This window comes from Lissotriton helveticus, chromosome 8, assembly GCF_964261635.1.
Source record: "Lissotriton helveticus chromosome 8, aLisHel1.1, whole genome shotgun sequence".
NCBI lineage: Eukaryota > Metazoa > Chordata > Amphibia > Caudata > Salamandridae > Lissotriton > Lissotriton helveticus.
In genome coordinates, this window is record NC_136069.1 from 465075118 (window position 1) to 465091654 (window position 16537).

Genomic DNA, 16537 nt, shown 5'->3' on the forward strand with positions numbered 1-16537 from the left:
TGACTCTGAAGGACTGTCCTCAATGCCAACTGGTGAGCCAAGGAGAACCCCCAGCTCCCCTACAAATGTCCATGCTACCCACTGGCGTCTGGCAAGACATTGCTCTGGATTTCTTCGGACCTCTACAATCGGGGAAATACGTTCTAGTCATCATGGACGAATATTCAAGATTCCCAATTGTGCAGTTTGTCTCGTCCACCAAAGCTGCCATTACCATCGCCGTCCTGGACGAAGTGTTTGCTGCCTGGGGCATACCGAAAAAAGTTAAAACAGACAATGGACCACCGTTCAACGGTCAAGAGTTCGGAGAGTTTGCGAAACATCTTAATTTTAAGCATCGTAAGATCACTCCTCTGTGGCCGCAAGCCAACGGAATGGTTGAACGGTTCATGGCCACTCTGAAAAAGACACTCCAACAGGCGGCTCTTGACAAAAAGGATCCGCAAGTGGCCCTAAAAGAAGTTCTACAGGCATACCGCACAACTCCCCATGCGACCACCGGAAAGTGCCCTGCCACCCTCATGCTGGGGCGCCCCATACGAACCCGTATACCCACTTTAGAGGATGCTCTACAGTCTCACACACGTGATGGAGCACATGATGACATGGCTGACACCGATCGCAAGAACAAGGAGAAGATGAAGGTCTATGCTGATGCACGGCGGAGAGCCAAAACCCTGTCCATTCAGGAAGGAGATTGGGTGCTAGTCAAACAAGAGCAGCAGAGGAAAACGGACTGTCGCTATCGGGCCGAACCCCTGATAGTCACTCAACAAAAGGGAACTATGATAACTGCAGAATCCGAACACAAAAGGATCACATGAAATGTGTCACACTTCCAGAAGTGCACTGCGGCAGTCCAAGATGCAGTTGACAAGTCGTCAGAAGCACCCGTCATGGAAACGTCACTTTCCAGCAGTCCTCTGCCGCGATCCGAGAATCAGCATGAGTCTGAAAACGAGACTGCAGAGGTGCATCTCAGGCCTCGACGAACCGTCCGCAGGCCTGCACGGCTGATTGAATAACTATAGACATTTTCATAATGTAAGTTGCTTTGTTTAAGAAGAGGGGAGATGTAATGTGGTCAGTGACAGTCTAGTGGTTAGAGGGTGGAGACGAGGGAGGGACAGGAAAGGGAGGAGCAGGGACAACAGGAAAGCAGTCAGTTAGAGTAGGGACCGTTAGGGAAGGGTCACGGAATAAAGGCTGTATAATTAGATAACTGAGTTCGGTGTCCTTATTTGCACGGAGGACATTACACCACCTATCTCTCCCAGATGTGCAACTGTATTGGGAAAGTAAATTCGAGTTTGGCAATCATTATCTGCAAGAATAATTATTGCCAATCATTAGGTATGAGATAAACTCATACAAGAAGAACACATGGACTTGGAGTAATGAAAATGACTGGTAATAAACTGGGCTGTACGTGCCCATTTAAAGCACTGGGTAACAGAAAATTCATGTTCTCCATACAGCATTTATCATAGCGATAGTTGTCATCACTGCAGCATTTATATTATTTACTGTTTCTGATATGACTGTACATTGTTTTTGTGTACATGTAGTTCACATTGTCACCATGGAAGAACGCAAGTTTCCATTGGGGCATTCGCGGAGAAGGAACTGGTGATTCGCAAGCTGGAAGGTACTTACAATGAGCCTTGTTTACAAACAAAAGGGAAAAACCGGTAGTAGTAGTTTGTGATAGGGAGCCATTCTTCAGACGCAGGCTTAGGCATGCACGCGTGGAACGCGACATCCGCTGCCATTTGTCACCATAGTACCCTACTCCTTTCTGGCATACAGGAAACAAACGACATATATAACTAGTAAGCTGGTCACCCCTTCCTCTCAGTCACGATGGAGCAGTCCAATCTTCGTATAGCGCACGTAGCTCTGTGTAAGCCTGTACACAGCCTGCTGGCGCTGACCTGTCCTTTGGTGTTCTAAAGCGCGCGCTGGGCGCTGAGGTAACCCTCCGCCGCTCTGTGTCGTCACGACGGGCGCCCGCCCCTTGTCGCGTTAAATAGACGCGCCGTAGTCCTCATCACTGCACCTGCTTGTGACAGCAGTAGCCCTGCCTGGACGGAGCGGGAAGTGGTATGCGCCAGTGTCGACCGTTCAAGGCAGCAACTGAGAGTCCCAATGCACAAACGGCAGCGTGAGGGTTCAGCGCCCAGCGGACCCACCTGTCACAGCAGCACCCAGACTGACAGCATGCCAGGCGAGTGACTGGCAGTGGGGTGCACAAACCGTGTAACTATTCCACTGTCTTGAGTTGCATGAATTTATATCTGAACATCTAACTTTTAGTAACGGTGGCTCTCGAAAGTATTCGCAAGCACAGTCCGTTTCAGTGGAAAGTAAAGGTCGGACCCACATTTTATATTCAAGGGCTCTATCTTCATATGGTGTTGACCGGTTAGGATTTAGGACAGGCACCGACTTGAACTTGCTATCTACTATAACTCTCACTAAAGCAGTGCTATTGCAAGAAGCACTGTATTGGCCACGCTCAAGTCACCAAACGACCCTGTCTCTTGGAAGTATTCGAAATAATCCTAGTTTAACACATTCCAGATATGCGAAGGAGACGTCTGACTAACGTGAATAATATTGTTCTCCTTCCCATTCTTGAAATGCATAGCTTTACGTTTACTAACACAAAATTCGGATTGTACTTTACAAACACATAAAAATGCAGAGGTGTGTAAACTATAATGCGTATTATTTATCTATGAGCTTATAACGTCTGACCGATGTCACCATATAAACGTTTCATTAAGCTGCCAAGGGATGCAGGGGCATGCAGTGTATAAGGACTATAGAATCATGTTTCTGCCAGTGGTGATCTGTTCCCCAGTATAAGCGAGGGTTTGTGCAGGAGCTTTCCTTGAAGCAGGGGTGTGCTCAAATCCACACCTTAGGTCTTGTGAATTGGACTATTGATTGCCAGATAGCAGGTATCTACGTATTATCTGCGTAAGTGAACCCTGACCCAACCAACTGTGTCTTTGGTAAATTATCATTAACCCCTTCCATGCTGCCGTCGGCCATTGGCCGACGGCAGCACTACCTCGCTGGTGCTGCCGTCGGCCAATGGCCGACGCGGCTCCGCCTGTTTTTTAAAACAGCCGCACTGCCTCGAAATCGCGGAAGCAGACAACGGGTTAAGCACACGACAGCAGGGCCAAGGCCTCAATAATCTTATCTCTAATGCCATACGGTTTATTTACCAATTTATCATCACTTGCAGGGTTAGGTCCTGTTTCCACACTGGAACTTTTTTCTGTTGGTGATGGACCTTTGAATATTGTATTATGATAAACTTAAATTTCATTAATACTTTAAACTTAGTCAATGAGGAGAGTTTAGATAAGTCGTCAAAAGCTTTATTTTCATGAAAAGATTAAAGTTCTTTTTGGTCGTTTTTATTTCGATTAGTCCATAAATCAAATACTACAGAAATCTCATCAAAAAGAATGGTTGGATTAAAAAATCAAGTAATACATTTAACAGCGATCCATAAAGGACTAATTCCCTGTACTAAAGATCGGATCAAAGTGTTAGATTCTTAGAACTCATGAAGAGTTTGGATTCAAAAGGATAAGTGAGGGGAGCTTAAAGCTCAAAGCCAAGCTAAAGCAGTAGAACGTCCCATACAGAGTAGTTAATGAAACTCAGCCAAATCTCAGTAAATCCAAAGTAATCAGCATACAGTTGCAGTAGCGATCTTCCAAATCTAATGGCAATAATCGCGCAATAGGGAAACAGCAGCAGCCACAAGCATCAAAAGTCCGGCAACGGGAGAAAAGGGAGTCCTCCATTGAAGGCACTGACCATCTACCTAGGAACATGCACTAATATAAAAGAAATGAATACATATTGCAGACATTGTATAAGGCTCCTTTCTCCGTGGACCAATCGGGTGGCATCTCGCGTCATTGAGTAGGTTCAGCTCCTCCGTTCCCACATAAAATACATGCAGCTTGTAAAGTTACCACAAAGTTAGCTACAAACATTCCTGCGTAGTTAAATTCTGGAAACATAAGTCTTAGTTCCCATAGGCATTTGAGTGCAGGTCGGCCCTCTACATCACTTTTTGTTTCACTTCGAGAACAATGAACTATACTAACTAAGAAACAAAATCACTGTTAGGCAATGTATCCCATTTAACATGTACAAGAATTATTGTCTATAGTGCACAAATTTCTTAATCAAGCATTTATGTGAGAACATGAGAAAATAGGCAGTTCTTGACATTTAAGATTTCAATGTTGCTTATAAAGTAATACATTTTATTAAACTGGAACATTCTGCAGTTATTCATTTATTTTTTTGAAAAACATTTTTATTGGGTTTTTTGATGTTGTGATAGCATTACAAGCCTTTGCCACTGCATCAAAGTATATTGCATAGGAGATAATTGTAGTTCAGAGTCATATCATGGCATTCAAAATTATGCAGCAAGCATCAGGTAGTAATCGAGGATGCACCTAAAAACTTGAACCTACCCATGTAAAAAGCATTGTCTTATAAACTGTTAACTTGGGTAGAAAACGCTGGGAGGAATGATAAGGGAGGGAAGGACAGGTGTGTTCTCGTACTGCGATGGTGATAGGGAATGCAGGCTCTGGCGTAGGAGGGCATGTTTTGACATCTTGTTGTACTTGACAGTGATGGAAGCATTTATGAGTTTGGGAAAGGTAGCCCCTGTAAGGGAGGGTGGTCATGTCCATGGGGAGGATTGCTTAACCAGGTGCCACTTACGGGCCCTATGACTGTGGGGATGTAGTGTGTTTGTTAGGTGTTTGCAGGAAGTGCGTGATCCGCATGGCCTACTGAGGAGAGACGGGGCATCAGCCCACCTAGCGCACCTCTTCATATCGGAGTGCTTCTGCAGCGTCCCATTTGTGTACTGCTCTTGTCAATGCCTCCAGTGGAGGGCCAGTAGGAGTGGGCCAATGAATGTGATTGCTTGCTTGGCTAAATGCGAGGCAAGGGCTGCGAAGCATGTCTCCTCCTTGTGTTGCTTCCTACGCCTGAATATGCCTAGCAAACAGGCTTCCCAGGTATAGATGTCCGGGAGTCCTGTAAGTTCTCACAGTGTAGCATGAATTATGTGCCAATATTGCTGCAGGCCCAAAAGATGTGTAATAGCGTTGTGTTAGGGGTGTGACATCGGGGCAAGCAAATTGTGACTCAGGAAAGTGGCAGTAGAGCTGCGCTGGCGTTAGAAAGGCCCGGTGTAATATGAAATACTGTATGTTTTTGAAATGTGAGTTTTGGGAGAACTTCTTTGGAAATTCTAGGGCTCGCTCCCGTTCTTTATCATGGAGTGACCTCCCGTATTCTTCCTCCCATTTTTGGAGAAGTGGGGAGAGGGGGGCCGGCCGGCAATTCTCTTATGGCCTTATACAGCCAGGTGGAAAATTCTGCAGTTATTACAAAATTTCTAAGCATGTCAGTTTAAGGTCAATCTTCTAATTCACGTTGTGCACATTTAATCAGTAATAGGTTTGCTTTTAGTTAAAGACGTTTGCTTCTTGGCTTTTCTGTGATGTATTTGATAACTAGGATTGCCTATTGCAAATCAGCACATTTCAAAAGCGTGTTATTTGAGCATTCCATTTTTTTTACATCTATCATTGCATAATCAGCTACTAAGCTAACAAAAGTTTTGTTTTATTTAGGGGAATCCATTAGTCCCTCATCTGCTGGTTATCTTAACCATCACATTGTTACGATTTCACATGTGAGTTATATTCAAATGGACCATTTCATCCTTAGTTGAATCCTGTCTCTTTCTTTTAAACTTTGTTATTTCAGTGACTTCCTGTAGTCGTCATGCATTATGTGGTTTTAAGTTGTCTTTTTCCCTTCTATTGTAAGAAGAATATCTACAGCCTTTAGATAAAACAAACAAAGCCCTAGGATTAATACTGGCATAAGTATACCCTTCAGAATGCCTCCTTCTGTTGTGACCCAATTCCCAATGGTATAAATCCCTTAAAAAAAATTCTAAAATGCTAGGTGTTTCCAATTTTTCGTATTCAGGTTTTAAGTCTGAAATGTTCCTTGCATATTCCTCTCTTTTCTTACTCTCATCGGGATGTATGAGCTTAAATGGGTTAATTTAAGCATCTTGCAGACTCCACCTTTTTCTGAAAGTCAAATGTCTAATGCTAAACAATCTCACAGAGCCATTGAACGTAACGCAATAAGCTCAGGTTTTACTATGAGCAAAGCTCCAGATGTACTGGTTGCCATTTTGTCGACAACAGTTGACAGTTTTCTAATCATTGCATCATTTAGTATGGCTCCTACAGGTGGAATGATTGCACCAAATATGTCTTCCACTTATTGAGCTCAACTTCCTGTACTACATTTGTCTCTGTGTGCTAGTGTCATTGTTAATGCATATATACTATTCACATGTCACATTTTAGGAAATAGCACAGCAAAATAGCAGATACCCTCCCAGTCAGTAGGTAGCAGTAAATAAGCATTCTGTCCACAAACCAAATGAATTAGTGGAACTGCAGATTTTGCTACTTACAAAATTTACCATGTCTCTCCCATTAATTAAAATGTGTGTTCACAACTACTGATCCCTACATGTCTGATTAGTTTAGGTGTCCTTCTTCTGTAAATGTATATTTTTCTTTTGTGTTGATAGTCTAATTTTTATTTCGGTAGAACCATTTTCTTTCTAAGCTCATCTCCCTCTTTCTTCCAAAAGTTTTTCAAACCATCACTATGTTTGTCTTTATTGTGTGTCAGATTAGTGTTCCTTTCTTCTAAAGTCATAACAAAAACGTTTTCTAGTGGTGGCATCAAACAGGTTAAATTGTTCTGATAAGCCATAACACTATCTATAGGTCTATGTGACCTAAAGTAACACCAAGCTGTTTCCATTCCTTTCATTTGTGAGTGTACATTCAAGTTTTCTATTAAAAGCACTTTAGAAAGTATTAAGTCATAGTTAGAATAGAAATATTAAATATGTTCATGTCGATATACAAATGTATCTAAACAACAAACAGGAGGTAACCCGTAAGCCCAGTTGAGACCTGGGTGACAATCATATGCAACAAGTAACAATCTTTCAACAGGTATCAATTAAAGGCAAGTTAAATATGCACACAATAGTTGTAGAGAAACAGAAGGAGATAAGAAAACGGGAAGACATCAGTGGTTATGCAAGAATTGCTGAGAGCGCTTTTATATTCAGAATTAGATGAAAACAAGGAAAAAAGCACTGTATTACATTTAATGGCATGTAACCTGTACCACTTGCGCAACTTTGTGCTCGTGAAAACAGTGAACAGCGCAAAGTGACGTGTGAACCAGCGAGGGACGGCGCAAAAAACAGTGTTCTAAAAAATTCAAACAACATTAGTAATGGTCCAATCTCTTTTAACAATAACTGGGAACCTATTCACAGGATTGGAAAAAACAAAACACAGATGCGCCTGATAAATTGCGCTAGGGAGTCAACAACTTTTCTACCTGATGTCAATACAGGTCATCATAAGGACCAGGTTGCAGTTTAATTGAAGTGCGGCATGAGGCCCGCCAGGAGGGCACGAGGATGGAAATTCGTAGCTAGAAAAGTGCAGGAGTTAGCGTCAGTATCGGAACATAGGGGTAAGAAATTCCTCAAAGAGGTTCCGCCAGGGGGGGCGTGGCTGGCGACCAGCCAAGATGGTCGCAGCTTAGGAGAGCTCCGTGACCCTGTGAGCTTCCCCACGAAATCCGGATACTTCTCCTGCCCGTAAATAACGGGACTGCTGCAATTTGAGAACCGGAGCGTGTCCGATCCCGAAAAAGCCTACCCGCGTTGCGGTACACCCATCCACTGCACGGATACATAGCCGCGTGGTTCGCGGCCTGAGGCAACCGTCAGAGCCAGGGACTAAAGTGCGCAAGATACCTGGAGGCCAGAGCGGCCGGGGGGACGCCTCACTGCGGTGGCGCGAGACCAGTGACGGGCGGCGGGACGCCAGCCGAGGAAGAGGCAGCATTCAGGTGACGGTGGTAAACACAACCGGGCCTGAACTGAGACGGGGGTGTAATAGCTGAGTGAAGACACCCCCGGCGGCCTTGAGACCGTGGTGCAGCTAGGTGGAAGCCCAATCACAGCCCCACTACAAACAGCGGCCCCAGCACAGCACGGGGAAACGCGGACAGTAGGAGCAGCAGTGATCACCCGGGGTTGCGGCCTCTTCACAGCAGTAAGTGCCAGGCGCCAGAAAGGAGCACGAGGGACATCAATACATGGGCCATCACAGAACGCCCACTGCATCGCACGGACGCGATAGGCAGCAGCAGGGGGCACGAAGGCCCACAGCTGCCCAGACCAGCACGGACCAGCCCAAGAGGGCACTAAGCGAGATCATCCGGCCCCGGGCCCAAGACGCACCTCAGAGGTGGGAAACGGCGCAGGTCTTAAATCCTGCATTACTAATAGTAAGCTCCACTCATACCACATTTACAGTGCGCCACGACGAGGCATAATGGGCGGCAGGGGGCCAAGAGTACAAACAGCCCCCCGGCTGGAGGAATATGCATATAACAAAGAGGGTGCGGACTCGGCGAAAGGGGATACGCCGCAGCCATCTAGCCATGCGACCCGCAGCCCTTGGGCCACCGGAGAGATCACCCTAAAGGATGTGATGGCGACGCTACAGACGATGCAGACCTCCATGGGTACTATCTCTGCGGACATTTCTTTCATGCGAGCGGACCTCGCTAAAGTATCAGACCGACTGGGTGAAGTGGAAAAAACGGCGACGGGACTCTCTGCGGATGCGGCGGACCTACAGACTAGAGTGTGCAAATTGGAGCAAGATAACACCACGCTGAAAGCGAAGCTGGACGAGCAGGAAGGTAGATCCCGGCGCAATAATGTGCGCCTGGTTGGCGTACCAGAGACGGCCGGGGGCCCTGCCCTTGATCTCTTCGTAGATGACTTAATCCAAAACCAGCTTCACCCGAGGGGTCTCTCTAATTTCTTGTCGGTGGAACGAGCACATCGTGTCCCGGGAGGCAAACAGCGCGCATTTTTAACTTTCGGGACCGTGACGCCATATTGCAAGCCGCACGGATAACCCCACCGATCAAGATTGAGAACTCGGAGGTCTCATTTTAACCCGATTACACAGCGGCAGTGTCCCAACAGCGAAGGAGCTTCACAGAGGTGAGGAGGGAGCTCCGCGCCAGAGAAATCAAATACTCCATGATTTTCCCAGCGAGGCTCTGTGTAGAATCCAAAGGGAAGGCGTGGTTTCTGGAATCCCCTGAAGAGGCGAGGGAATGGCTGGAGGGCTGGCGGCGGGCACGAGGACCCAAGCGTCGAGGGAACATTCGCAGTGATTCGGACGACGGGGGACACCGCGCGGAGAATGAACACTAACGAATGGGCAGCACAGTAAAATCCCACACAGGCTTGGGGAGGTGGATGGTTATGGATCCGCCGGGCAGGGAGGCAGGGTGGGGGGCAGGGGTTTTATGTAATGTAAAGTTTATGCGAATTGGTTCACAGGTTACAGATCTACAGTCACTCTTCAACACGACACATAAGAATACACGGGCACTGGGTGCATACTCAGGCAAGGGGGCCGCATGGCAACGTCCACCATGTGACCACCATGTTAAGCAGCAAAGCAATGGGTCCTGAACCCCAAACACCACGAATGGTCGCCCCTCCCCTGTCAATTATATCCCGGAATGTGAACGGGTTTGGACACAAAATAAAAAGGGGACTGGTCCTGCAATATCTAAAGAGAAAAGGCCCAACGGTGGTGTTACTTCAGGAAACGCATTTGATAGGGCTGGCCTGTAAGGCACTGAACCGCTGGGGATTTAAGATGGCCGCACATGCAGAATTCTCCTCTGGATCCAGAGGGGTTGGTATACTAATTCATAAAAGCTCCCCACTGGTGATCACGAAAACATGGGCGGATGATCAGGGGCGCTTTGCCGTACTTACTTGTCAATGGGAGGGGCGCCTCTACAATATGGTCTCTGTATACATCCCACCGACACTTCACCAGTCAGCTTTCCACGATCTTGGGAAACTCTTGTTAAACTTACCGTAGGGCGAACTGATCATAGGGGGGGATCTAAATGCAGTATGTGACGCTGCCCTTGACTGCAACACACCCAGGGAGGAAACCAGAACCAATCAAGCCCTCAGGGACTTTCTTGACGCCATGGTCCACACTGACATGTGGAGACTAAAACACCCCATCGATAAACAATACACTTTTTACTCTGGAGCACATAATAGTCTTTCGCGTATAGACTACATACTGACGCTAGCGGTAGCCCTCGAGAAGGTAATAGCGATCGAACACAAGGGGAATCTCCGAGCTCTTCCCGATACACCTTACCTATACTACACAGCTCCCTAGGCAACAGAGAATCTACCCCCTATATCCGGGCTACCTACAGAACCGGGAAATAGCAAAGGCCCTGGTAACAGCCACTGACCACTACTGCGCCGAAAATGCGTCGACGGTAGATTCACCGTGCACGCTTTGGGAGGCATACAAAACAGTTATCCGGGCGCAAGCCATTTCGACTATCACCCGCCACAAGCGAGAGCACAGAAATAATGTTGAGTCCTTGGAAGCGGCTGCGTTGGAGGCGGAAAGAGCACATGCCATAGACCCCAACGAGGCCACATTACAGACCCTTACATTAGCAGCCCAGGAGTTCCGAGCATATGCCGAGGATATGGCAAAGGTGAGACACACAGACACCAGTCACAGGGTATACGAAATGGGGGACAACGCGGGGAAAATGCTTGCATGGCTAGAAAAGAAAGAAAGAGCAGATAGACGGATTGCCAAATGAGACTAGAGGACGGTACACTTACAACAGAACCCCGGTTAATTGTAGAAGAATTAGCAACATATTATGAACAGGTATACACACCACGGGGAGGGGTGACGGAAGAGGAGTGCTTGCAATTTTTTAATGAGATACCGCTGACCACTCTCTCGCCTGAAGATGTGGAAGCGCTTGAAGCGGACTTATCGGGGGAGGAGGTAGGAAAGGCCCTGGCGGCACTGCACACAGGCAAGGGAATGGGGCCTAATGGTTTACCAGTGGAGCTATATAAAAAGGTAGCAAATAAGATCACCCCCGTCTGTTGGACATGTATAATGACTGTTTAGCTCAGGAAACTCTACTGAGGGACCAAAGATTGGCAACCATAGTGACAATACGCAAACCCGGGAAACCACCGGAGCAGCCCTCTTCATACAGACCGATATAGTTGATAAACGCAGAAGCAAAGATATTGACAAAAACGCTAGCACTAAGACTGCAGACCCACCTTACGACGCTGGTCCACCCAGACCAATCCGGCTTTATGCCTGGACGTAACACCTCCCTGAATTTAAGGCGCCTCAATGGGGTTCTAGCTCTCACTTCATTGCTCCAAGAAGATGCGGCCATTCTTTCCTTAGACACGAGGATGGCGTTTGACTTAGTGGAATGGCCGTTCCTGTTCGCGGTGCTTCAGAGGATGGGTTTCGGCCCCAAATTCTGTGGGTGGATTCGATTGCTATACACAACACCTTTGGCACAGGTAGTGGCAAATAGCCATGTATCCAGGGAGATCGCACTGGGTAGAGGGACACGACAGGGCTGTCCACTCTCCCCTCTCCTCTATGCCCTCAATTTGGAACCACTAGCGACCTGGATCCGCACGACACCACTGCTTAGAGGGCTGACATGGGAGGCGGGCTGGGAGGACCGAATCTCCCTTTACGCAGACGATGTGTTAATATAAATGACGTCCCCGACTTAGTCCCTGGAGGTACTATTCAACATCCTCACAGTGTATGGGGAGAAGTCAGGGTACACGATAAATTGGTCAAAGTCATTGCTCTATTTACTGTGCGGCTAAACGCCAACGCTTCCCCTAGACTGTCCCTTGCAAATTGTAACCGGGGGATTTAAATACTTAGGAATATATGTCACCCCCCAAGATAAGATTTTTATAGACGAAAACCTGATGAGACCCCTACAGACACTAAAAGCAGACGTTTCACACTGGCAGTCCCTACCGCTGACGCTGTTGGGAAGGGCCGCACTCTTTAAAATGCTGGCATTCCCGAGGTTCCTATACGCACTTACCCCTTTTCCGGTTCCGCTGACGTATTTTAAGGCCATAGAAGCAGAAATGTCCTCTTTATTATGGGATGGCAAGCCCACCCGCATTGCTCAGTCTAAATTGATACGCAGCTGGTACGACGGGGGAATAGCCCTACCTAGCGTCAAGTTATATTACTGGGCTGCGCAGCTAGCGGTCATCAATCAATGGCTGCATACCCCACACGACGACCCAGCATACTGATTGGACAGGGAGGTGTTGCCGGCAGATAGCTTGATGAAAACCCTCTACACAAACAAGAAACGGCACACCCTGACAGGCCCCACGGCCCACACGATCAAAATTTGGCACACAGCACAGAGAGCATTAGGATGCTCACACTAGCCACTCCCCTGTGGGCGACACGCAAGCTGGGCACCTTGGTCAACACAAAAGGGTTCAAACAATGGGACCTAATAGGCATCGCTAACATCGGCGATCTATGGGTGAGAGGGGAGATCATTCAGTTTCCAGCACTCCAAGAAAAATACGGACTGGCAGACTCGGAGCTCTACCGTTACACTCAAATCAGGCGCGCACTTAAAAGGGCTATCACTCTGGGTACTAAACTAGCTGACGCGTCGCCCATAGAGGACAGACTCCTTACAGATCACATGGACAAAAAAGCCATATCGCAGACATATCGTAAAGTACTAAATAATCTCCCAGAACCCACGGTGGTCCTCCGTAGCAAATGGGAGGCAGAACTAGGAGACATAGTCGACTCAGACTGGATGGACGCGCTGGCGTCGGCCAGGGAGGCTGCGATTCCGTCTCGCCTGAAACTAGTGCAACTCAAAGTGCTGCATCATGTATACTACCCCCGCACCACACTACACAAACTTGGACATGCGCACGATCCACTTTGCCTGAGGGGATGCGGGCAAACCGGAACATACTTTCATATAATATGGGAGTGCCCAAAGATACAGGCCTATTGGGAGCAGGTTTTGCTTGAGATTGCAGAAGTGTGTGGGGTAGAGATCCAGACAGACCCAAAGTGCTGCCTCTTGAATATATGGCGACCTACAGACCTAAACACAGCGATGAAAGCCTGGGCAACACTGGGGATGGCGAGAGCGAAGCGTAATATAGCTAGGAACTGGGGGTCCGGGGTGGTGCCCACACTGCTGCACTGGGAACATGATATGGACACAGCTATGGTAGCAGAAAAAGCAGTTTACACCCATCGGGGATGCTCCAAAAAATGGTCGAGAGTGTGGGGGAAATGGAAAGAATTCCGGGGGACTATCTGTGAACCGCCATGTGAGGCATTAACCCCCGAGAGTAGCCCTTGATCATAGGGAGACCTGCCAATATGTTTGTGCCCGGCACTGGTGAAGGTGGGGAGGGGGGAGAGGATGAAGGGAGGGGGGTTCGAATACTGGGGCTTGAACAATATTGAATGACCTTGTGCTGTACACGGTGTCCTAAGAATGTATTCTGTCGAATTGTATTATGTTCAGTCTTAAAACGGAGATGACTGTAGTTAATGGATGTATGTAAAATCCTGCAAATGGAATGGAAATAAAAAGTTTAAAAAAGAAAAAAGAAAAAAAGAGGTTCCGTCAGGATTGGCTGGAGCCTCAAGATCAACGAGCAGCAACACTTTTCCTTAAACACAGATTTGATGTAGCCAAGTTAAAGTTCAATCCAGAATAGCTTTTCTAGGTAATTAGTTTCCAACAAAACAATCTTCTTTTAGACAATCCTTGACCCTACTTGACTCTAATAATGTTATCCCTACTCTTCTACTGCAGACTCATCGGACCTTGGTTGATCTTCCTAAAATAAGAGTAGGATTTGATTAACATCAGTCTCTTATTTTCATGTAACTTTTTTTTTTGAATTTTCAAAAGTCTGTTTGTAATTGCACAGTTCGTTCCAGTCAGCTGGCCTTTGTCTAATAATGCTTACTGTGGTGATGTCATGAGGATTCAAAAAGTTTGGATTTCACATCACGCAGTTAATCTTCTGTGACATTTAGTATTTTGTCAACATAGTAAGACTACTCAGTTGTTAAATACCTCCGACAAGGTAATCTTGCTCTTTTTAATTTCTCGCCTGTTGATCCTCTCCTATATTACTTTCACCACTTGTTTCTGTCTCCTCAGGAATAGTCTATAGGATCTGATCAACTGACAAGTTCTGTTTCAGTCTCCCTCAATTACAGTTCTGTGGCCATTCAACTTCATGGTGACGTCTCCATTCAGAACTTGTTCCTTCAACTGAAGTTCTTTGTTGTACTGATGTTGTTTCAGTCACATTTCCAAATTGAGGATCAGCCTCTGCTTCTACTTCGTTAGAAATTTCAATGCAACTTGCTGCAACACAAGGTACTTGAATTGATGCAACTGGTTGCAGTTCTTCCCCCCCTTTCTCCTTCTTGCTGCTGTTGTGATCCTGATACCACTTCTCCCCACAATCTCACAGCTTATGGCGGTGCTGTCACCAATGCCCTTTGGGATTTCTCACTTTCTTGGTGGGTTATTCATGCTCCGAATTAGGATCTCTGCCACACTTTACAGCAGTATTTGTCCCTAAAATGACTTGGAACGGGCCTTTCCATCTCGACTCCAGGCAATTCTGCCAAACATGCTTCCTGATCATGACCCAGTCACCAGGATTGAGGTCATGGCACTGTTCCTAGTGTGGATCCTCTGTGGCAGATGCAACTTGTTAAGAAATAGAACGCACCATATCAGCCAATCCTTTGCAGTAATCAAGTAAAATATCATCTGTGATGTTCACCAAGCATTTGCAGTTACAGTAGGCAACCTCATTGCACATCCCATCAAAATTTAATGAAGCGATAAACCAGTCTTCCTATCGAAGGATACTTCTAGTACTCATCAGCACCAAATATAAATCTTCTGGCTATTTCAGTGATGTTGAGGCACAAACTTTTGCTAGCTGAGACTTGATAGTCCTGTTGATTGGTTCAACTATGCCGGAAGCCTCAGGTTGATAGCCGCAATGTAGTCTTTCCTCAATCTGTAAAGCTGTGCAAATCTTCTTCAGCACCTCATTATTGAATTGGGTCACCCTATCTGATTCCAGAGAAACTGGAATGCCATACCTTGTTATCAATTCTTGTAATAACAACTTTGCTACAGCAAGACTGTAATTTCTTCTGGTAGGGGTTGGTAGGCTTCCACCCATCTCGAGAAGACACATACTATGACCAGAACGTATCTCAGCCCATTGCAAACAGCCATTTCAATGAAGTCCTTCTGCATCCCATTGAAAGTGTTTCTTGTGTTCCTTTCCCTGCATTCATGTGTTGACATGTCACACATCTGTGTCACAATTCCTCTGCCAACCTCCTGGACCTGGGCTTAAACCATTCTGCTGGAAAAGGCAAGTCATGGCGTCTCTCCCTAAGTCTGTGTATCCATGAAAGTATCTTGTCAATGGGAATAACAAACTATCAGGTAATACTGGTCTCTTATCTGTCCTCCGGATGTTATTTCCATTTTTCTCTCAGCCTGTACTAATTCATCTTTGTCGTTCTGCTTCTGAAATGTTTTCATGTACCCTTTTTAACTCATCCCAAGTATCTTTTACTTGCATCAACATAGAAAATGGATGACTCACATATTAAAGTTCCATTAAAGGTACAGGCCAACAAAGTACTATACTGTGCCACTGAATCAGCATACCTATTTCCCATGGCAATGAAGCTATTCCCATTTTGATGACCTGCATGTTTAACTACTACAATTTCAACGGGTAATTGGAGAACTTCTAAAAAGTATTTCAATTGCACCTGATATCTAATTGGAGTTCCTAATGAGCTCATGAAACCTCTCTATGATCATAATTGCTCAAAATCACGGACCACACCAAAGCCGAACTGACTATCTGTAAATATTTGAACAGTTAAACTGCATGCTCTGGAAAGGGCAATCAATTTGGCAACTTGTGCTGGGATAACCGCTTGGAGCCATGAAGCTTTGACAACATAATTTATTGTATATACAGTGTAAGCTGCTCTCAGGGTACCCTTATTGTTGCTCAGGCATGAACAGTCAACACAAATTTCAAGATTGGGCTCAATCAGAGGTTCATGCTTAATATTGTGTCTAGGCTTTGTGCATAAATCCATGGCATCTAGCCAATCGTGTTTAATTTCATCACAAACATCATCATTTGCTGGAAGTAAAGTAGCAGGATTCTAAAATTGATATCTTTTAATGACCACGTTTTCAGATTTGCTGCTCATACTTTGTGAGCCTATTAAGAGTCATGTACTCACTGTGTGAGGGACCACTACTGTAACTGGATATCCCATCACTATGCTTTCACTCTTTTCCAGACTAGTGCTCACTGCTGCAATGGCTTTAAGGCAGCCGGGCAAACCTG

At 46.1% G+C, this 16537-nt stretch overlaps 1 protein-coding gene across 1 annotated transcript in view; it reads left to right on the forward strand.

The window, feature by feature from the left end:
- The first annotated feature begins 2090 nt into the window (after positions 1 to 2090).
- Positions 2091 to 16537, forward strand: part of CDADC1 (cytidine and dCMP deaminase domain containing 1) — a 221347-nt gene continuing 206900 nt past the window's right edge. Inside the window, 2 exon segments of the mRNA XM_078657341.1 lie at positions 2091 to 2146; positions 2148 to 2227. Of these exon segments, the coding sequence (XP_078513467.1) occupies positions 2106 to 2146; positions 2148 to 2227 (121 nt within the window). The 5' untranslated portion in view covers positions 2091 to 2105.